The sequence below is a fragment of the Coenobita brevimanus genome, chromosome 85 (assembly GCF_032717465.1).
Source record: "Coenobita brevimanus isolate Jiangsu-jjx chromosome 85, ASM3271746v2, whole genome shotgun sequence".
NCBI classification, from domain to species: domain Eukaryota; kingdom Metazoa; phylum Arthropoda; class Malacostraca; order Decapoda; family Coenobitidae; genus Coenobita; species Coenobita brevimanus.
The window spans coordinates 19,052,652-19,077,273 of NC_137038.1; the positions used below are offsets into that span (position 1 = coordinate 19,052,652).

General features: G+C 39.7%; 2 protein-coding genes across 2 annotated transcripts; both read right to left on the bottom strand.

The window, feature by feature from the left end:
- Positions 1–12,297: 12,297 nt before the first annotated feature.
- LOC145410462 (uncharacterized) lies at positions 12,298–12,669 on the bottom strand. Its single transcript, XM_080280614.1, has one exon. The coding sequence runs from the start codon at positions 12,667–12,669 to the stop codon at positions 12,298–12,300; it is 372 nt and encodes a 123-aa protein (XP_080136740.1).
- A 117-nt stretch (positions 12,670–12,786) lies between these two features.
- On the bottom strand, positions 12,787–14,662 carry LOC145410464 (uncharacterized). Its single transcript, XM_080280615.1, has 3 exons — positions 14,609–14,662; positions 13,442–13,718; positions 12,787–13,391 (listed from the first exon to the last, which is right to left on the bottom strand). The coding sequence occupies exons 1-3, from the start codon at positions 14,660–14,662 to the stop codon at positions 12,787–12,789; spliced, it is 936 nt and encodes a 311-aa protein (XP_080136741.1).
- Positions 14,663–24,622: the final 9,960 nt, after the last annotated feature.

Here is a 24,622-nt window from a genome sequence, read left to right on the forward strand (position 1 = left end):
GCCGGTACGATAATTCCCATCTAAAAGTGTGGCAACACTGGAGGGAGGGAGTAGAGACTTGCATGTGAGGCGAGTAGAAGGCATACCCGGGAGAGGGGAGGGGGAAGGGCGGAATGACAAGAGGGATGAGAGGAGGTTAGTGAGTTGAGTAATAGAAGGCAATGTTTTATTATAGTAAAATAGAGAGAGAGAGAGAGAGAGAGAGAGAGAGAGAGAGAGAGAGAGAGAGAGAGAGAGAGAGAGAGAGAGAGAGAATAAACATATCAGTATATAGAATAATCCCGATAGGATCTGTGACCACACTTTACACTAATATATTGTACATAGCTTAGTGTAACAGGTCGTTACGATACTATGCACAATTTGTGTTTTGTAAGGAGCTGTCAAAGATCAGATAGTGCTGCCCTCGAGGGGGTCTGTCAGTTGCCAAGCGGGCGCGTGTGCCTGCATGTTTAGGCTTATGTGTGTGTGTGTTCTTACCTACCTAATTGTTCTTACCTAATTGCATCTTTACAGGAATGAGTCAAGCTCGTACTGTCCCGTGTCTTAAACCATATTTATCGTACATATCCTTAAATTTGTGAATTGTTTTGGCACACTATTTCATTCGGTAGTGCATTCCATTGATCAATTGCTCTGTTTGGGAAACTGAATTTCCTTACGTCTTTATCACCTCTCTTCTTATGCAGTTTTTTGCAGTGTCCTCTTGCTGATACTTCCCCATATGTTAAGTAATCATTTATGTCTATTTTCTCCTTCTCTGATATGCATTTATATAGCATTATCATGTCACCTCTTTTCCTTCTCTCCTGTATTGTTGGTAGATTCAGTTTATTTAGTCTTTCTTCGTGGCTTAGATCCCTTAAGCTTGGTATCCATCTTGTAGTGGCCCTTTGAACTTTTTCAATCTTGTCTATGTGTGTGTGTGTGTGTGTGTGTGTGTGTGTAAAATATAAGATAAATGTATCATGATCCCGTTTACCGTCTCTGCATGTCCGCTTATGTCACTAGGTTTTGTCTGTCAGATACAGTGATTCACTTGATATGTTGCTTATTTGGAATATGAAATGCTTGATGCATTTATATTGATTATTTATATTTGACTTGTGACACCGTTCCGTCTACTCATGTTTGAATAGGTGCAGTGCACTGGGAAACAACAGCTAATACATATGCACACATTAGAATCATGATCGTATGCATATACGACATCATATTGAGGAGAATATGACATGCTAAAATTTCACCTGATAGGTGAAGAATATAACATGCTAAAACTTCACCTGATAGTGTACGAGTATACTGTAATGGGAATGATATCTTTCAACACCTGTTGCTCAATATTTCCATGAATCTTTAACCATTCCAGTTGCAACTGTTAAGTATTTAAGATAGCAGTGGTTAGTTCATAATGAAATTCCAGGAAATAATAAGAAAGGGGGGGGGATGGTGCCTCATCATTATGCAACCAATGGTTTTGACTGTTATCACATACCCAGCAACACTGAAATATTTATGATTAACATTCACAAATGTGTAAATGGAATGTTTCTAATAACCGTGGGAATCATCCTCTGTCAGGAAACCTTAGAAAAAATAAAATTACTTAACACAAGAGTTTATTTAATAGCCAGTCCAACCCCCACCCATTTCAATAACGGCCCGCAGCATGTCTGGCACTAATGTAACAAGACGTTGCACCGTCTCTGGTCGGCATCTGGAGGTCTCCCACGATTCAGAGACGTGTGCCATGAGCTCCCGGGTGTTCCTCTCCCGTGAAGTGTTTACCAAGTGTGCCCAACCGTGTTCAGTTACATTCATATCAGCTCCTTTGCTGAGGAGTTCCAGGAGCTGAAGGTGGTCCTGTTCTTCAAACCAGCGTCGAGCAGTGCGAGCTGTGGACGGGACACCTGCCGTGTATGAACAGTAAGGGCCCAGGTGGAAACGGGAAATCCTTCTCACGAAGGGATGGCAAGAAGGACTCTTCAAGCATCTCGATGTATTTATCTGCTGTGAAGCGCCCCTCAATTTGGGACACGTCACCTGCACCATGCAGCGATATCCAGCCCCACACATTGCAGGTGACGTTGGCAGAACTAACTATACCTCCATGATGTTACGACTCTCGTATCTGCAAGCGTATTATGAGTTTGTGGATTATTGATGTTTGTGCATTTCTTGCCTGTATATTATGCCTAAAATTGTGCATAAACATCCTGTATTCATACATGTATTAGTCCATAAACATACATTATAACAAATGCCTTTTCGCCTGAACAGCAACGTAATGTTCATACGTAAACCGGCAAACCATCCATAATTACCACCTCGCCCACACTTCACAACCGTTTACCAGGCATGGAGCACTTAATACCCCTAGACTGCAGTTGAACCAACGCTGTCGTTATTGTCATATTAACTGAATATTCCCTATGAATATCTGTTACCTCCGAAAAGAACACTAAGATTATCGCATGCCATACGATTTGTTATACCTGGTGCTATTTTTCATCAGCTCAGATATTTGAAATTGTATTTGTTTTGTTTTTTATGTAATTGTTTTGCATACCGATATGTAGCCTAATCTAAATGTAATGAACTGTTAGGTATTAACTATTACATATTTCATTACCTGATCTCCAGGGTGGTTATCATTTACAGAATATTAAGGGAATTAATGCACATGCTTATGTTAATGGGAAATTGGACAAACTGGTTAAGTTTAAATATTTCAATACATCGTAACCATTTATTGTTTACAAATCAGGTTAATGTAACATTCAGGTAAGTAAATATCATAAATAACTTACCTAGTTACAGTTGACGCGTAATTGTCAAAAGCCTGCTGTTTCCATCATCATTATTCACTGCAACATAATTACCTGGCTGCAGGTCCTGGTGCATTATAAAGTCTCCAGACCCATTCACACTCAGTTTTGCGACTGCATGACATCTCTGCCCCTCTATCGTATTGCCACATTTATAGTCCTCCACAAACAATTATGCTGCAGCTTCTTAACTAAGATTTAATGAACATACCTGGTGTTATTTACTCTCCAGCAATGGCCTTGGCCATGAGAAGTAGAGGAGAATACTTTCTCATTTGTGAATACAGTACTGCACGTCCCCAGAACTCGAGGTCTCGCATTACATGGAGTTGTGCAACTTCCAGCCTCCCGGCTCTGTGAACATCAGTCGGCTTCTCCTTCTGTGCAGGAATTCTGTGATATATACCCCTCTCGTGCAGCCTGCGCCTTACAGTCATAGCGCTGACATCCAACTGCAGGTTCTGTGCGATAGCCACAGCGTTAGTGTGAGGTTCTGCTTTAGCTACTGCCACAATAATGCCATCCTGTTTCGCGTTTGTCCTTCGACGCGCTCGTGTTCCCGCTGTTAACCAACCAGTATAGTGGGTCTCATTTCATTCATTAAAGTGCAAAAACAATCGTAAAAGAATGGGTAAAAGTACAGCTACTACAAAACTAATGCATAATTAAACATTACTTCTATCTACACTTTATTCAAATACAATGCACAACCGACAGACAATTATTAACAATTGCGCACGTTGGACACAGAAACAATTGGAGACAATTACTAAGTAGGTGTTCGAGAATTGTGAGTATTTGGAGAGACGATTTAATAACAGTGTCATGAGGGAGTAGCGTGTCCACATCACCTCACCGCACTGGGATGAGGTTGGTTAGTGGGTAGCCGGGCAAGCACTGCAGATGGATGGAGGAGGGTTGGGGTTGTATAGAAGATGGGAGCGTTGCGTGGCGCTGCCAAATATCTTTAAGATATTGAAGCACTTGGTTACACTACTGTGAATATCGAGGTAAAATTGGTGGGGCATGTGACACAGTTAGTAGATGGGGGGAGGGGTAATGAGGATGGAGAGGAGAGTGATACGAGTGATATAGTATGGTGCATCAAGATAAGGGGATTTATGATGAGGGCAGAGGGCACGGTGACATGTTAAAGTAGGTAGAGGTGTAAGATTACACTGACACGTGTGCTGATTAACAGACTTGGCTGTAGGAAGCAGCAGTATAGGTAGTGCAGAGGGCACGGTGACATGCTAAAGTAGGTAGAGGTGTAAGATTACACTCAGACGTGTGATGATTAACAGACTTGGCTGTAGGAAGCAGCAGTATACAGTAGATAGTGATGTTTTGTAGAAGCAAACCACCGTTTAGTCAGGATAATTTGTGTAGGTCGGATTAAACATTGTTTTGTCTTCTCACATATTATTTACACTCACCAACCTCATCAGTGCGGTGAGGTGATGTGGACACGCTACTCCCTCATGACACTGTTATTAAATCGTCTCTCCAAATACTCACAATTCTCGAACACCTACTTAGTAATTGTCTCCAGTTGTTTCTGTGTCCAACGTGCGCAATTGTTAATCATTGTCTGTCGGTTGTGCATTGTATTTGAATAAAGTGTAGATAGAAGTAATGTTTAATTATGCATTAGTTTTGTAGTAGCTGTACTTTTACCCATTCTTTTACGATTGTTTTTGCACTTTAATGAATGAAATGAGACCCACTATACTGGTTGGTTAACAGCGGGAACACGAGCGCGTCGAAGGACAAACGCGAAACAGGATGGCATTATTGTGGCAGTAGCTAAAGCAGAACCTCACACTAACGCTGTGGCTATCGCACAGAACCTGCAGTTGGATGTCAGCGCTATGACTGTAAGGCGCAGGCTGCACGAGAGGGGTACACATCACAGAATTCCTGCACAGAAGGAGAAGCCGACTGATGTTCACAGAGCCGGGAGGCTGGAAGTTGCACAACTCCATGTAATGCGAGACCTCGAGTTCTGGGGACGTGCAGTACTGTATTCACAAATGAGAAAGTATTCTCCTCTACTTCTCATGGCCAAGGCCATTGCTGGAGAGTAAATAACACCAGGTATGTTCATTAAATCTTAGTTAAGAAGCTGCAGCATAATTGTTTGTGGAGGACTATAAATGTGGCAATACGATAGAGGGGCAGAGATGTCATGCAGTCGCAAAACTGAGTGTGAATGGGTCTGGAGACTTTATAATGCACCAGGACCTGCAGCCAGGTAATTATGTTGCAGTGAATAATGATGATGGAAACAGCAGGTTTTTGACAATTATGCGTCAACTGTAACTAGGTAAGTTATTTATGATATTTACTTACCTGAATGTTACATTAACCTGATTTGTAAACAATAAATAGTTACGATGTATTGAAATATTTAAACTTAACCAGTTTGTCCAATTTCCCATTAACATAAGCATGTGCATTAATTCCCTTAATATTCTGTAAATGATAACCACCCTGGAGATCAGGTAATGAAATATGTAATAGTTAATACCTAACAGTTCATTACATTTAGATTAGGCTACATATCGGTATGCAAAACAATTACATAAAAAACAAAACAAATACAATTTCAAATATCTGAGCTGATGAAAAATAGCACCAGGTATAACAAATCGTATGGCATGCGATAATCTTAGTGTTCTTTTCGGAGGTAACAGATATTCATAGGGAATATTCAGTTAATATGACAATAACGATAGCGTTGGTTCAACTGCAGTCTAGGGGTATTAAGTGCTCCATGCCTGGTAAACGGTTGTGAAGTGTGGGCGAGGTGGTAATTATGGATCGTTTGCCGGTTTACGTATGAACATTACGTTGCTGCTCAGGCGAAAAGGCATTTGTTATATTGTATGTTTATGGACTAATACATGTATGAATACAGGATGTTTATGCACAATTTTAGGCATAATATACAGGCAAGAAATGCACAAACATCAATAATCCACAAACTCATAATACGCTTGCAGATACGAGAGTCGTAACATCATGGAGGTATAGTTAGTTCTGCCAACGTCACCTGCAATGTGTGGGGCTGGATATCGCTGTATGGTGCAGGTGACGTGTCCCAAATTGAGGGGCGCTTCACAGCAGATAAATACATCGAGATGCTTGAAGAGTCCTTCTTGCCATCCCTTCGTGAGAAGGATTTCCCGTTTCCACCTGGGCCCTTCATACACGGCAGGTGTCCTGTCCACAGTTCACACTGCTCGACGCTGGTTTGACGAACAGGACCACCTTCAGCTCCTGGAACTCCCCAGCAAAGGTGCTGATATGAATGTAATGGGGTGCTTTCAAAACTAGTATTCCGCTAGATGGCTCTGCTGTTGCAGTAAACACATTCCCCGGGCTGTTTAAAAAGCATATTTTTCTTTGTTAAATATCTATACTGTTGTGTGAAAATGTGAATCATGGTAATGTCATATGCCGAAATATAAATAATGCAAATAGAACACGTATATATAACGTGTCGTGAAGTGTTTATATTTATCATAAATGGAAATTAAAATATCACTGATGGCATGTGATGGCAACCCGTCCTTCCAGTGACCCTATATTATTTAATTTCTGCTACATTTAGTGCAAATTTGGTTCTTAATACATTGTCTGTTCAGACTGTAAAGTACGCCTAGTGGGTATCTAGACTCATCCAGTTTCTATGTAGGTAGAAATTTAATGTTGAGTAAATACTGGCATTCAACATTTTGCTCGCTTCCTTCACGCATGCGCACCACAAGACAGTCCCGTGTTTAAGTTTTTTCACGAGGGATGTCAAGTTTCCATGAAAATTTTTATTTTGATGGCGTGTAATGTTACGGATTCACTAAGAGTAGAAACGAGCTATATTCATAACATTCTTCATTGGTTCATAAGTGACTATGTATAGGCAGTGTGTTTCACTGAGCGATATCTTTGTGTAATTGTCATTCCCACATCTTGCCTCTCTAGCTGTTAACTAAGCTACGTCCATTTCTCATGTCCCTGTACCCGACATTGGTTACATTACTGTCGTAAATGGACACACTCACAAACACATAGTTCAGTAATGTGAGTTCCTGACTGTTGAGCTGAGAGAGAGAGAGAGAGAGAGAGAGAGAGAGAGAGAGAGAGAGAGAGAGAGAGAGAGAGAGAGAGAGAGAGAGACCTTCCCCTGCAGCTTCCTTGCACCATGAGTGAGTCATATTCATATGTATCATTGTAGCTTTTTGTAAATAAAGTGTTACAGTGAAGTTTTGTCTTTTTCTGTTGAGAACTAGTGGTTATTTTAATTTTTACATTTCACCAAGTGTCTACCAAATAAATACCTTAAGGTCATCTTATCATCAATATCTCACACACATTGCCCCCTCTTGGCAAGTCCCTAATGGTATGGTCATGTGAGAACTATCTCCAGGCCACCTGTCCACACACATATGTTTGTAAGATCTTCCACTGACTGAGTCAGTAGCTTGTGCACATACCAGTCCTCTTGACCTGGATGCAATCTCACTGGGGGTAGACATTTAAGAGGATGCAATAGTATTTACGCATGTGTTCTCACGTTCGCATATGTATATATATATATATATATATATATATATATATATATATATATATATATATATATACACTCGTGAATACTGAACTTGACTCCGTGTGAATCTTGTGGATCACTTGGAGGCGATGTCTTGGCTTGTTTGCCTTCCACAGTCGTTTGTCCTCGGTGAGACCGGGCAAAAAATGATGCGTAAACGATCTTGGTTTTGGGACGGTTTCTCAGACTGGATGATTTATGATGGTGAATGCCGGTATTTACTCAACATTAAATTTCTGCCCACATAGACTGGATGAGTCAAGATACCCACTAGGCGTACTTTACACTCTGAACAAACTATGTATTAACCCGTCATGTCCCAACGTTTTCTGCACCTCCGACATTCCCCAATCCCGAGGTATTTTCGATTTTTTTTTTTTTGTGTTTTTTTTTGGCTAAAACCTCTGCTTTTGGTGAGAAACATCGAAAATTCATAGAGAAATCGCTCACCTGAGGTTTAAAATACTCGATACAGGTAGGAGTACCTCCTTACCTGACTGGGTTTTCTAACAGGTTGGCACCAAAGAAAACGAGTTCTATGGGAGGGTAACTATTTCACACAACTCATAAACGGTATTTATTTATTTACTTGGTACGAATTTGTATGTAGTATGAGAGTATATTGGTTTTCAAGCAGTAATATAGGCATTATAATCATTGTTCCACTCACTAACTAATTGCCATACCTGACCTTCTTTTACCACATTACCTGATCATTATTTCTGACTGTTTCTTCTTCTAATGCTATGTAAACTTTGTCCTCCACATTGTCATCGATTGGGGAATCACTCTGGCCCTGAATATCTGTACCGGCCAGGTCACTGGTAACAGGTGAATTGCCGAGACAATGGCGTGAGGGGGGGAGGGGGGAGGTTATGCGGTGTAAGGCATTGTCCCTGCTTGGCATCTTGTAGAGGAATAGAGGAAGGCGTCCCGTGTATACGTACGAAAAATCACGCACGAAAATTGGAAATTGTGCAAATTAGGGACCTTGCAATTGCACGACGTACCAGTACGTTGCCGGGACTGGCAAATGCAAAATGTTGCAATGTACCCATACGTCGATGGGACGGGGCGGGTTAAGAATCTAACTTGCACTAAATGTAGCAGAAATTAAATAATATAGGACCACTGAAATGGCGGATTGCCATCACATGCCATCAGTGATATTTTAATTTCAGTTTATGATAAATATAAAAAATTCATGATACGTTATATATACGTGTTCTATTTTTATTATTTATATTACGGCATATGACATTGCCATGATTCACAATTTCACACAAGTGTAAATATTTAACAAATAAAATTATGCTTTTTAAACAGTGTGGGAATGTTTTTACTGCTACAGTGGAGCCATCTGATGGAATACTAGGCTTTTCAGAAGCACCCCATTGAACACGTTTGGGCACACATGGTAAACACTTGGGATATGGCACGGGAGAGGAACACCCAGGAGCTCATGGCACACGTCTCTGAATTGTGGGAGACCTACAGACGCCGACCAGAGACGGTGTGACGTCTTGTTACATTAGTGCCAGACATGCTGTGGGCCGTTATTGAAATGGGTGGGGGTTGGACTGGCTATTAACCCTTTAACCGCAGGGCGTCACTTTCGTGATGCTTGGGAGCAAGGGATCATACCGCGGGGTGTCATTTTTGTGATTCTGTGTTATTTTGAATTCACCCGGGCTTCCAAGTGGGGGCTTGTATCATCTATCAGTACTGCCAATGTCCAACACTAGTCAGCACTCCTAATCTCATCTGTACTCCCATCCATTGTTGACAATTTAGCCATTTCTCCCCGTTGTTGACTCCCCTCCCTACCCCCCCTCCATTACCCTATCCTCTCACCTGCCCGGCCGTGCTACGCTAAGTAAATCTTCCCTGGAATTTTTCACTGATTTCATCCATTGAAATAAGCCCTTTGCCCTATTCTTATACCAAATAATATATACAAGAAAGAAGTAAGGTAAGTGAGAGTGCCATACACCTGGAATTGGCTAATTATCACTTGACAACACCTCACGTGCACTCGTTCGCTAATTTTCGCTGTTTATTTCCCCTTGAAATATGCCGTATAATCTACTTTCGTAATAAATATACATATAAGGAGGGAAGGGAGAAGCCTAAGTGATATATACATTCACCTGGAACTACCTTATTTATAATGTATTGTCTAGATTTCCTGCCAATCATTTCACTGCTATATATGCTGTGTCAAGAGGCTAACATTGGTAGTAATGAATTTCCCTAGGTAGGCCACCACCCCGGCCCACCCTTATCAGTTCACTCTCATCTTCCAATGTGGAGGTACATCAGTTTGCTCTTGCTAGCTTCTGGGACTTTTCACCCCCATGCAAAGGGCTCTGTGACCTTTACCCCCTACTAAACCTCGTGTGGAAAGAGGTAAAGGGCTGACAATTGATAAAAAATGACTACGATCTTTCTATTGAGTAAAACAGTGCAAATGGAATTGTAAATAATGTGTAAATAATGTGTAAACAGCAAGTGAAAGTAATGAATGTAAATATACGTGAACAATGGAAAATAGTTTTATAAGTTACTTCAAGTGACAGTGCATAACACAGTGTAAATAAAATAGAAATGCAAATAACGTAAATAAAATAGAGAACGTAAATAGAAATGTAAATGAGTAGTATTATAAGAGTACGAGTATATACCCTAAGAGTAATGAAAGTCAAAGTTTCACTCTAGCATGTCTAAATACTATGAGTTATGAGAGTGAGGGTGAAAGTGACATTCACTCTCAATGGTAGTATACAGGACGAGAAAGTGAATGCTACGTATTTTACTGAAAGAAATTGAATCCCTACAGTGACAATAAATTAATACTACTGAAGGAAACTCATGGATAAAGACTGTAGATATATATAATGTTATATAATAATAGAAATATAAAGTGTGAGGGGTTTTATGAATAATAAATGACAGAGTACCAAAAGCGAACTAGCGCAAGTGCGACGGTCAGACGCGCTCGTAATTTTCATTGCTTTCGCAGTGTTTTTTTTTTTGGAGTATGGATCCCAAACTACTTGAAAATCATAGAGTAGTGTTTATAGTGTTAATATCTAGCTGTGGTAATCATATTATGGGTTGTCGGGAAGTGTAAAGTGGAGACTTCGTTACCCAACTTCAGAGGTCTCCACAAGTCCTACAGTAACCGACGAAGGCTCAACAAACATTCCAGGAGAAAGCTGAAGGTATGTGCCATAAGCATATGTAATTTTAATATTCTAGGACTAATAACTGATTTTTGGCAAATATTTTTTGAGAGTCTGTCGGAGCCCGAATAACCCCGCGGCACACGCAAAACATTGGTAAACATGCCCGTGGTGTAGGGGTTAAATAAACTCTTGTGTTAATTTTTTTTTTTTTCTAAATTTTCCTGACAGAGGACGATTCTCACGGTTATTAGAAACATTCCATTTACACATTTGTAAATGTTAATCATAAATATTTCAGTGTTGCTGGGTATGTGATAACAGTCAAAACCATTGGTTGCATAATGATGAGGCACCATCCCCCCCCCTTCCTTATTATTTCCTGGAATTTCATTATGAACTAACCACTGCTATCTTAAATACTTAACAGTTGCAACTGGAATGGTTAAAGATTCATGGAAATACTGAGCAACAGGTGTTGAAAGATATCATTCCCATTACAGTTTACTCGTACACTATCAGGTGAAGTTTTAGCATGTTATATTCTCCTTCACCTAACAGGTGAAATTTTAGCATATCATATTCTCCTCAATATGCTTACCTTTAGTGATAGTTAAGAGACATAGGAGTCAGTGCTCATAAAAGGTGGCTCTTCTCTGTTTTACAGTCTCAACATACTTATCATACCAATTTTTAAAAGCATTCACACTCTGGCTCGTGACTACTTCATCCGGGAGACTGTTCCAATGGTTCACTACTCTTGCATTAAAAAATTTTGTCCTCCATGTGGTTCTGTGCCTGAGTTTGGCTAGCTTCAGGCTGTGTCCTCTGGTGTTTGGTTGGTTGTCTCTTGATGCAAGTTGAAGAAAATTTCCATCTTTAACTGCATCAATACCGTGGAGTACCTTGTATGTCTGAATCATGTCATCACGTATCCTCCTTTCCTCCAGTGTGGTGAGGCCAAGACGGGCCAGCCTTTCCCCGTAGGAAGTTCGGATTGCTCCAGGACTAGTTTAGTGGCTCTCCGTTGTGCTTGTTCGAGCTTGTTAATGTCTCGACGGGTGTATGGTGACCATGCTTGGACACTGTATTCCATCCGTGGCCTGATCAAATATTTGTACAACGGGAGAAACATCTCTGCATCCAGGAATGTGTAAGTTTTTCTTAAGAGTCCCACCATGGAGTTTGCATTGGCTGCTGCCTTGGCAACTTGTACTGTTGGCTTCAGGTTGGGGGTAACGTATACACCTAGGTCCTTCTCCTCCTCTGTGGTGGTTAGTGGAGCATCACCCATATGGTACCGGTACTCTGGATATCCTCTCCCAAGATGCATGCCCTTGCACTTCTCACTGAAATTTAGAAGCCATTTTCTGCTACACTGGGGAGCGCGGTAGCTCGGTGGTAGGGTGTTGGGCTCGTAATTGTGAGGTTGCAAGTTCGCGCCCCGCCCGGTGGCTGCTGTGCTGGGAGGGGTAGCGCTCTCCTGTAACCCTAGCAGGGCTATATGATCTGATGAGGTCTAGCTCGGGGATTAATCCCTTTTTTTCTGCTCCACTCCTGTAGTCTGGTGATGTCCTCCTGAAGAAACTCTCCATCTGCTAGGTTTCTGATTCTTCTGTAGAGCTTGGGATCGTCTGCGAAGAGCTTATTGCTTGACCGTACCGAGTCCATAAGGTCATTTATGTACACCAGGAAGAGTATCGGCCCGAGCACACTCCTTTGGAGTACTCCACTCCAGACCCTGTGACACTGAGTGTGAGTCCTTCATGACAAATCGTTGGACCCTCCTGCTCAGAAAGTTCTTAATCCAGGCTAAAATATCACCAGTATTTGCCATTGCTCTTAGTTTGTTGAGTATGCAAAGGTGGGGGACAGTGTCGAAGGCTTTCCTGCAATCTAGATATAAGATGTCCGCACCAACCCCCTCGTCAAGTGCATCCTCTAGCTCTTCAAAGAACTCCAGTAATTGTGTCAGGCAGGACCTCCCTGTTCTGAATCCATGTTGGGACTTATTTATAAGATTGTTATTTTCCAAGTGATCAACCATTTTCTGTTTTAGCAGTTTCTCCATAACCTTACATGGTACAGAAGTTAGGCTTACTGGCCGGTAGTTGAGAGGGTCTGACTTATCTCCCTTCTTGAAAATTGGGGTGACGTTCACCTTTCACCAATCCTCAGGTATTCTTCTATCAGTGAGGGTTTTCCTAAACAACAACCAGAGAGGGAAAGCCAGCTTGGATGCACATTCCTTCAACACTTTCGGGTGAACTCCATCTGGTCCGGGTGCGGAGTTTTCTCGAAGGCCTTCTAGTAGTTTTCTTGTATCATCCACTGTGAACTCGCATCTACTTAACTCTTCGCCTTCGAATTCGTGCAGCGTCCTTGGAATTGGGGTGTTCGTCTCTTTGGTGAAAACCTTCTGGAACTCCTTGTTCAGTAACTCACATGCTTCTTGGGTGGAAGTTGTTAAAGTCCCATCAGGTTGTTTGATCCTAGACACGGATTCCTTTATTCTTGTCTTACTTCGAGCATAGGCAAAGAAGGCACGCGGTTTTTCTTTGACTTCCTCTGCAAGGGTCTTCTCAAACTGGCACACAGCTTCTCTCACCGCTCTGGTCGACTCTTCCTTACTCTGCAGTAAGCTCTGTACCTTGCTCTGGTTCTCCTCTGGCGGTATCTTATCTAGGCTGCTTCTTTCTGTTTTATTTTGCTCAGTGCTTTCTGAGTCATCCATTTGGGTCTGCTTTTTGTTACACTCCATGTAGTTGGCTGCACTGGGACGCAGACTTTGACTACCCGACTGTACTCATCCAAGAAACCTTTCCAGATCTCCTCGACGCTTTTGTCCATAAGTTCATTCCAGTCCACATCACTGAGCATTGCCTTCGACCGCACGTAGTCACCTTTATGGTAAAGTCTCGTATCTACAGCCATCTTTATGACTAGTACACAATGATCACTGGCTCCAACTGGAGCTTTGTACTCTATGTCACTTACTTCTAGTTCATTTTTGGTAAGGATGAGATCTAACAAAGTCAAGGTATCGCTACCTCGAGCTCTAATGAACTCCGCTACGTGCTGATGGAGGAAGGCTTCCTGGCAAGTTTAATAAAATATGACCTGTTCGCTCTGTGGTCCTCCTATGTAGTGATTTTCCCAGTCTATCTCCTTAAAATTAAAGTCTCCACATATTAATACCTGTTTTACTCTAATATTGCACAATTCAAGTAGAGTCTGCCTGAGACCACGATTGTATTCTTCTGTATAGTTTGGTGGCCTATACATACATCCCAGAAGTATTGTGTTACCTCCAATGTTCACTTCACACGCTACAGCCTCAATTTTTTCTTGAACAGGGTATGTACATTCTGATGAGGGCACATCATTCCTCACTAGAATGGCGACGCCTCCACCAGTTCTGGCTACTCTGTCTTTCTTGTACACTATGTATGAATGGCAATTGAGGTACCAGGCAGATGATTCCATTGAACTCAACTTAGTCTCTGTAATGAATATGATTTGTGGTTTTTCGTTAACAACAGCTAATCCAAGGAGATCACGCTTGTTGGTGGTATTAATGCCATCAACATTTGTATACATACAGCTGAGTTCATCTATTGGTCTTGTACTAAGTGAGGAGGAAACTGAAGCTGGGGTGATCCCGGCAGGGATGTGTTCAGACTCGGCAGTGGGGGAGCTGTTGTAGGTCCCACATTCTGCTCTCCCGCTGCAGCTAGTTTCAGCCTTCCACTCACTACGATCCACTTCTTCCTTGTGTTCCCCTGTCTCATCAATATTTCGTTTTTTTCATCCCTCTCTTTGACTAGCTTTGCATGCATTTGTCTTTCCTTGTAAGTATGGTCTAGCATTATTCTTATGTTCATCTTATCAGGTCTAGCCATTTCCTTTAACTTTTTGCTCTCCTTTAAGATTTTCCACTTCATTTTCTCTTCTCTTAGTACTACTTTGAGAAGTCTAGGTCTTACCTGAGTTGTTTCTGTTGCAGTCTGTTGTTGAGCACGATGGTTTAATCTTACCATTGTCTTAATCTCCACTTCCCCAGCAACACCAAGATCCTTGACTATATCTTTGAGAAAGGAGATGTCATCATTAAATTTATCACTGGGATGTGTAGCTGTTGACTCAGGCACCCCTGACAGGATCAGGTTAGGCCTCCTGAAGTCTTTCTCTAATCCTGATGGTACTCAAATATCTGTTTCTGTACAGCCTCCTTGAATTCCTCATTTTCATGGTAGTCTGTTTTGGCTTCCAGGTTTTCTATTTTCTCTTTCATGGTGGTCATTTCCTTCTCAATTTCTTTTATTTTGCTCCCTAGGTCCTTGAGAAAATTCTTAGCATTAAAAAGATCAGGAACATCACTGGAACATCCATTGCAAATATATGACCTACAATCCTTGCTGAAAAAGTTAAGGACTTCTCTTGACATACCTACACATTCACAGTGATACCATTTTGTACAGCCGTCACAGGCTATCCAGTCACTAGGTCCTGATGTTTGATTATATGTACATTTTCCATTTGGCCCACCTGCACACTGGTTTATCCTCACTTGTAGTCCCTTGCCCAGTACTGGGAGTAGTTGCCAATATTCGCTGATGTTGAAATGTACCAGTCCTGTGTTGTGGTGGTGTAGTTTGTTGCACGTGTGTAGCATCTCCTCTTTGTTTTGGTGTGGTGCCGGTGGCGCTGTATCCGCGTCCCCGACCTTCACGACCCACTAAACTTCTGGTTACTACTCTTTGAGAGAAACTTGCACCTTGATTGTCTGACATTTCATCTACTAGATTTTTATGAGCGCTTTTTCGTATCTCCCAGCCTATTTAAACTCACTGGTACGCTATATAAATGTAGGAAAAGGGGAGCCTTAGCGCACCGCTCTCACCCTGACCACCAGTTGTTTCTTGTCCCCTGACCGTTGTATATGCATACAATCATGATTCTAATGTGTGCATATGTATTAGCTGTTGTTTCCCAGTGCACTGCACCTATTCTAACATGAGTAGACGGAACGGTGTCACAAGTCAAATATAAATAATCAATATAAATGCATCAAGCATTTCATATTCCAAATAAGCAACATATCAAGTGAATCACTGTATCTGACAGACAAAACCTAGTGACATAAGCGGACATGCAGAGACGGTAAACGGGATCATGATACATTTATCTTATATTTTACACACACACACATACAAGGCAGACGTCCGACATCGGCGCTCCGTACCGAAACAACACGGCCAGTGGCATTACCTAATTAGTATCTTTGTATGAGTCAAGCTCTGTACCAGGTTAGACTAAATGATTTTTCATTATTAAAAGGAAAAAAAAAAGTTTAAACAAGATTTGTTCAAACAAAAGAAAGAAGAACCAAGAGTTAAAAATGTGCTGAGTCAGCTGAGGTTTGTTAAGATTACAGCAACACGGGGAAAGTGTACATACTCTGTAAGTACATACTCTGTTATTTTAGTATTGCAAAATGGATACATACTTTAGTAAAACAAATTTGGAAAAGAAAAGGGATAAAAGTAAAAAGCAAAATGATGATTTCTACCAAGAACTGATTGAAGTGGAGACTCACAATAGACTGGTTGAACGTGTACACAAACTAGAAATGGCTTTCAAAAATGAAATTGATGAAATAAAGAAGCAAATGCACTTGCAAAAGGAAGAGATAGAAAAACTAGGAAGGGAGGCCAATAAGAAAGACACAACCATCAGTGAACTAACAGTGGAATTGAGTACGCTTAGGAAGAAAGTGAGTGAAATGGCAAGTACAGTAGTCAATCACGAGAGTGTTATGGAAGAGTTAAAAAATGACACAGAGACAATTAGGCAAGCAAGCAGTCTTATGGACCAGAGCAGTGATATTGAGGAAAAGATAACACAGGTGAATGAAGCTGTGCAAAGCTACAAAAATGATGTAGAAACCACGTATGCTGAAATGGTGAAAGTAAAGAAAGACTTAGAAACAAGGGTGGAGGAAAAAAGCATTAAAAAGGAAGTGAAAAGAATAATCCAAAACAATCCAAAGTTAGTCAGAGATTCAGTAGAGATAAACAAATCTATAGTAATCTCTGGTATAGAAGAGGAAGAAATAAAAAACAAGATCACAAGAGACAAAAAGGAGATGGCAAATGTAATGAGCTTACTGAAAGAAGTATCAGAGGAAATCTGTAGTAAAGACATAGAGGAACACAAAAGGTTAGGGAAATATGAGAAAAGCAAGACAAGACCTCTAAAGGTGACTTTCCAGAGTGCAAACACTGTGGAAGAGATACTAAAAAATGCAAAGAATCTTATGGAAAAAGAGGAGTTCAAAAATGTATGGATAAAAAGATGCCTAATACAAGAGGAACTGGAATTACTGAAAGAGAAAAGGGAGGAAGCAAAAACAAAAAATGAGGGAAGAACAGAAGAGGAGAAGAATAAATTTTTTTTACAAAGTAATAGGATTGCAGGTACGAAAGTGGTACACAAACAGGATGGAAGAAAAAGGAGGAAGGTAGTAGAACCATGTCATGACAAGTATATAAACAAGATGATAAAGTTGATGTACTCAAATGTGGATGGAATGGTATCTAAATACTAGAGATGAATGACTATGTCAGAGAAAATGAACCACAAATAATATGCCTAACTGAAACAAAATTAACACCAAGGATATCCAATGACATACTAAACTTAGAGGAATACAATATATGGAGAAGAGACAGAAATTTAAAAAAAGGAGAAGGAATTATAATATTAACTAAGAAAAATCTAAAAGTCAAGGAAATAAACCTGGATATACCATCACAAGTAGAACTGATTGCAGTAGAGATCAACACATCTGAAGGTAAAGTAATTGTAGCCAATTTGTACATGCCACCCAGATCAAACACATGGGAAAGAGACGAATATGAGGACCTGGCAGAGAGTACAATTCAGAGTATAAGATCATTACTACATAAGATGGAAGAGAAATCGGAAAGAATTATACTAACTGGGGATTTCAATACAAATATAAATTAGAATACTCTAGATATAATTAGCCAATAAAGCTGTTGGGACCAAAAGCTCCTGGATCTCGTACAAGAGTTCTTCCTAACGCAACATGTGAGGGAAACCACCAGAAAAAGAGGACTTGATGTACCTTCAGTGCTAGATCTAATATTTACTAGGCAAGAAAATGATATTGACAGTTTAATATATCACCCTCCACTCGGCAAAAGCGATCATGCAGTACTAAATTATAACTTCAGGATAGCATATGACATAGTAAACAGTAATGACAGTTACAAAAAGAGCCTAAACTATAAAAAGGGAAATTATCAAGACCTAAAGAAGTATTTCTTAGAAGTTGATTGGGAAGATGAGCTTAGAGGACAAGATTTAAATGCTGTATATAAAAAATTCTGTGAATTTTATGAAATAGGAGTCCAGAAGTACATTTCACAGCACAAAGAAGCAGATAAGAAAATACAGAAATGGTTCAATACAGAATGTAAAAAATCAAAAGAAAGAAGAGATTTGTTGTGGAATAGATACAGAAGACACAATAGTGAAAGGGCGTATAATAATTACAAACAGGCAAGAAAGGACTATACAAGAATAAGGAGGGAAGCTCAAAAACAGTTTGAGGAGGATATAATAAATAAAAGTAGTGATCAACCAAAGCTGTTTTACAGCTATATCAGAAGCAAAACCAAAGTAAAAGATATAATATAGTCCATTACGGACGAGGGAATCACTTATACACAAGAGAAAGATATCTGTGAAGCACTAAATAAGAATTTCCAATTAGTTTTTACAGAAGAAAAAAATTTTGAGAGGGACTATGTGGAACACGCATGTCCACACATACTACCAGATATACAAATAGCAGAAAAAGTAATACAGGAGGAGTTAAGTAGATTAGACAGAGGAAAAGCAAGTGGTCCTGATGAAATTTCATGTTGGGTATTACGAGAATGTGCAAAGGAGTTAAGTAAACCATTATTTTTAATTTTCAAGAAATCCTTGAGTCAAGGTAAACTACCTGATATTTGGAAAAAGCAAATATTGTCCCCTTATTCAAGAAAGGAAATAGACAAAATCCACTCAACTACCGACCAGTATCACTGACCAGTGTTGTTAGCAAGGTATTAGAAAAGCTTATAAGAAAAGCTTGGGTAAATCATCTAGAAGAACATAGTATGATAACAGAAAGACAGTTTGGTTTCAGAAAAGGAAAATCATGTGTTACTAATCTGTTGAGCTACTATGACAGAGTAACAAATACAATACAGGAAAGGAAAGGATGGGTGGACAGTATCTATTTAGATTTCAAGAAAGCTTTTGACACAGTACCACACCAAAGACTTTTATGGAAACTGTACCATCAAGGAGGAATTCGAGGCAAACTGTTTTGTTGGATGCAAGACTTTCTCATAAAAAGAGAAATGAGAACAGTACTAAGAGGAAACTACTCATCATGGAAAGAAGTGACTAGTGGAGTACCACAGGGTTCAGTGCTGACACCAATCATGTTTTTAGTGTATATAAATGATATAAACAGTAACACTGGAAATGAGAGCTATCTGAATATGTTTGCAGATGATGCAAAAATACAAAGGACAATTACTAACACAGACTCTTGTAAAGAGCTACAAGAAGAATTAAATAAACTTCATGAATGGAGTAGTACATGGCAAATGGAATTCAATGTGGACAAGTGTCATGTAATCAAGTTTGGTAAAAGTGGAAAAAGACCTGATTGGGATTATAAGTTAGGAAATAAAACCCTATACACATCAGAAAGAGGGAAAGACGTAGGTGTGATTATCAATAACAGACTATCACCGGCTGACCACATCAGCGAGAAGGTATGGAACATGTATACACTGCTTGCAAATATGAGAATAGCATTCACATACATAAATGAAGACATGCTAAGAAGGATAATAACATCATTCATTAGACCAACCCTGGAATATGCATCAGTAGTCTGGAGTCTTCATCTCAAAAAGCATATAGACAAGATTGAAAAAGTTCAAAGGGCCGCTACAAGATGGATACCAAGCTTAAGGGACCTAAGCTACGAAGAAAGACTAAATAAACTGAATCTACCAACACTACAGGAGAGAAGGAAAAGAGGTGACATGATAATGCTATATAAGTGCATATCAGGGAAGGAGAAAATAGACATAAATGATTACTTAACATATGGGGAAGCATCAGCAAGAGGACACTGCAAAAAACTGCATAAGAAGAGAGGTGGTAAAGACGTAAGGAAATTCAGTTTCCCAAACAGAGCAATTGATCAATGGAATGCACTACGGAAGGAAATAGTGTGTGCCAAAACAATTCATAAATTTAAGGATATGTACGATAAATATGGTTAAAGACACGGGACAGTACGAGCTTGACTCATTCCTGTAAAGATACAATTAGGTAAGACACACACACACACACACACACACAATGAAAGTTACAAAAAGGGCTAAAGTATAAAAAGGGAAATTATCAAGACCTAAAGAAGTATTTCTTAGAAGCTGATTGGGAAAATGAGCTTAGAGGACAAGATTTGAATGCTATATATAAAAAATCCTGTGAATTTTATGAAGTAGGAGTCCAGAAGTACATCCCACAGCACAAAGAAGCAGATAAGAAAATACAGAAATGGTTCAATACACAATGTAAAAAATCAAAAGAAAGAAGAGATTTGTTGTGGAATAGATACAGAAGACAGAATAGTGAAAGGGCATATAATAATTACAAACAGGCAAGAAACGATTATACAAGAATAAGGAGGGAAGCCCAAAAACAGTTTGAGGAGGATATCATAAATAAAAGTAGTGATCAACCGAAGCTGTTTTACAGCTATATCAGAAGCAAAACCAAAGTAAAAGATATAATACAATCCATTACGGACGAGGGAATCACCTATACACAAGAGAAATATATTTGTGAAGCACTAAATAAGAATTTCCAATCAGTTTTTACAGAAGAGAAAAATTTTGAGAGGGACTATGTGGAACATGCATGTTCACACATACTACCAGATATACAAATATCAGAAAAAGTAATACAGGAAGAGTTAAGTAGATTAGACAGAAGAAAAGCAAATGGTCCTGATGAAATTTCATGTTGGGTGCTACGAGAATGTGCAAAGGAGTTAATTAACCATTATTTTTAATTTTCAAGAAATCCTTGAGTCAAGGTAAACTACCTGATATTTGGAAGAAAGCAAATATTGTCCCCTTATTCAAGAAAGGGAAGAGACAAAATCCACTCAACTACCGACCAGTATCACTGACCAGTGTTGTTAGCAAGGTATTAGAAAAGCTTATAAGAAAAGCTTGGGTAAATCACCTAGAAGAACATAGTATGATAACAGAAAGACAGTTTGGTTTCAGAAAAGGAAAATCATGTGTTACTAATCTGTTGAGCTACTATGACAGAGTAACAAATACAATACAGGAAAGGAAAGGATGGGTGGACAGTATCTATTTAGATTTCAAGAAAACATTTGACACAGTACCACATCAAAGACTTTTATGGAAACTGTACCATCAAGGAGGAATTCGAGGTAAACTGTTTTGTTGGATGGAAGATTTTCTTATAAAAAGAGAAATGAGAACAGTACTAAGGGGAAACTACTCATCATGGAAAGAAGTGACTAGTGGAGTACCACAGGGTTCAGTGCTGGCACCAATCATGTTTTTATTGTATATAAATGATATAGACAGTAACACTGGAAGTGGAAGCTATCTAAATATGTTTGCAGATGATGCAAAAATACAAAGGAGAATTACTAACACAGACTCTTGTAAAGAGCTACAAGAAGAATTAAAAAAACTTCATGAATGGAGTAATACATGACAAATGGAATTCAATGTGGACAAGTGTCATGTAATCAAGTTTGGTAAAAGCGGAAAAAGACCTGACTGGGATTATACGTTAGGAAATAAAACCCTACACACATCAGAAAAAGAGAAGGACCTAGGTGTGATCATCAATAACAGACTATCTCCGGCTGATCACATCAGTGAGAAGGTACGGAACATGTATACACTGCTTGCAAATATGAGAATAGCATTCACATACATAAATGAAGACATGCTAAGAAGGATAATATCATTCATCAGACCAACCCTGGAGTATGCATCATTAGTCTGGAGTCCTCATCTCAAAAAACACATAGAGAAGATTGAAAAAGTTCAAAGGGCCGCTACAAGATGGGTACCAAGCTTAAGGGATCTAAGCTACGGAGAAAGACTAAATAAACTAAATATACCAACACTACAGGAGAGAAGGAAAAGAGGTGACATGATAATGCTATATAAGTGCATATCAGGGAAGGAGAAAATAGACATAAATGATTACTTAACATATGGGGAAGCATCAGCAAGAGGACACTGCAAAAAACTGCTTAAGAAGAGAGGTGGTAAAGACGTAAGGAAATTCAGTTTCCCAAACAGAGCAATTGATCAGTGGAATGCACTACCGAATGAAATAGTGTGTGCCAAAACAATTCACAAATTTAAGGATATGTACGATAAATATGGTTTAAGACACGAGACAGGACGAGCTTGACTCATTCCTGTAAAGATACAATTAGATAAGAACAATTAGGTAAGAACACGCACACACACACACACAAGCCTAAACATGCAAGGCACACGCGCCCGCTTGGCAACTGACAGACCCCCTCGAGGGCAGCACCATCGTAATCACCTGGGGTGGGATGTTTGAAAGCTCGTAACGGCCGCTAAGATCATCGTAGTGGGGCGATAATTATAGCGTGCTCGTAAACCGCTAAGCTGTATGTTCAAACAAATTTTACGGTCCTCCATCCGCCATAATTGCTCGTAGCGCTACGATTTCTGACAAGCACCCTTAAGCTGATCGTAGTGTCGCATCGTGGATGTTTCTCTAATAACCAAACCGAATAATGTGATGCTAAGTTTGTTTATTTACCCTTTTCTGTGAACGTAGATGGAGTTACAAGTGGTTTTACTGGTAGAACTGGCATTACGAAGAGCGATGAAATTTGAGAGGAACTATATAGACATAATGGATCCATTTGCTTACAGTGGCGAACATTTGTTGAGATATTATAGGTTTCCCAGACAAGAACTCCTTCACTGGTGTGCAAGAGTTGAACCACTAGTTGGACCAGCGACAAGAAGATCCCGTGCTGTGTCATGTCATTTGGAAGTGTTAATAGCATTCAGATTTTATGCAACGGCTCATTTCAGAGTGTGTTGGCAGACACATTAGGCTTAACACAGGGACGTGTGAGCAGAATAATTAAGAGTGGCACACGTGTTGTACAGAAAATCTCTTAAGGAAGTTAAGATGCCAAGAGGTAAGCAAAGAGGGGAAATTTTTCGTTTCTACTGCTTACATCTGTAAATGGAGAAATGGCGTTCCCCCGAGCTAGACCCTGTTTCGGATCATATAGCCCCGCTAGGTTACAGGAGCGCCCTACCACTCCCGGCACGGCAGTCCCGGGCGAGGCTCGAACTCGCAATCCCCCGATTATGAGCTCGATGCTTTACCACTGAGCTATCGTGCCCCCTTACATCTGTAAAAATGCAGACCGATGCACTGTCCATTAAAACATGGTTTAAGTCTGTGGGAGTTGTAATGATACAGTCTGAAGCCAATGATATACTGTATAGTTTATTCAGGTAAAAGGGTCTCAGTTTGGATCTCGATATTTTCAAAATTATCACTATGTTTTGTTAATATGATGTGGATCTTTCACCCCACACTATAGTTATACCCAAGGTGATGTGATTGTTCTTCAGCACTGTCTGTCTGGCGAGCCAACCCTGTATTAACGCCATCATCTCATGTGTAAAATTTGCTCGACGAATTCATTTGATAGGGGACTCGTCACTTGTCATGTCTTGTATGTCTTGGGATGAATATCGTAGTTGTTTGAGTGATGTAATGGCGCGCTTGGATAAGTGTATTTAACATTTTGAAACTCCATTTTGATTGGCCCACAATCTTTCAAGGTTTATGAAATCTCTCTTCTGATTGGCTCAGCGACTATTAGCTGGGTTGCATTATGAACGATAGGAACGGAACGGAACGGATTTTATGATCGGATCATCGTGAGCTACGAGCGTTGCCGCGAGCGTTAGAAGATACACCTTAGCGGTTGTCGTAGCTCACGATCAAAGATGGCCGCTATGAGCGCGTTACGATGATCAAAGCGGCGCACAGTGGTCAGATACAGTCATTTAGTGAGCAAAATTCGATATGAATTTTTCCACCAACACTATTGCTATTCAATTTTATACCATGTTAAATAATAATAAACGTGTATGGAACTAAAAAATAATGTTCCTAATAAGAAGGAAAAAATAAACAAAATAAATACGTGAAATTTATGATACCCAGTACATTATGATCTGTTAATGGGTATCTCCCAAAATAAAAAGGTAATAGTTATGTGTCCCAACTATTGCATATATAACCATTCAACTGAATTCAGATTGCTTATAAATTTATCATAAATAATTTTGCTAAATTGATGAAATGATATGGTAGCTGCAATGTGCTCGTATAATATACTTCAAAACATGTTAACTTACATATTTAACTATTATATGCAATATAAGAGAAATGCAGTAATCCGCAGTATAACATAAAAACAGCATTTAAGTGACTCTGAAGTCAGTCCCGCTCGTCAAAATGAGTTTAAAAATACCGCCCATCCTGGCCCAGCTGATCAGCTGCCTGTCATTCGTTTTCTTTGGCTAATGACAACAATGTCAACAGACGTCTGTGGCTGAAACTCACCTTATCGGTAAATACAGGTTTTCTAGATTTTCTTGTTGGTCATATATTCTCATGAAGGAATCGTAATACTGTGCTGTGAGTGTTTGAGAAGAAATATTGTAAATAAATATACGAAACACATTGATATTATAGTCCCACGAGTTAGACCATAACCGAATAATACTTTATAATAGCTACCCATAAAAAACATAATAGGAAAT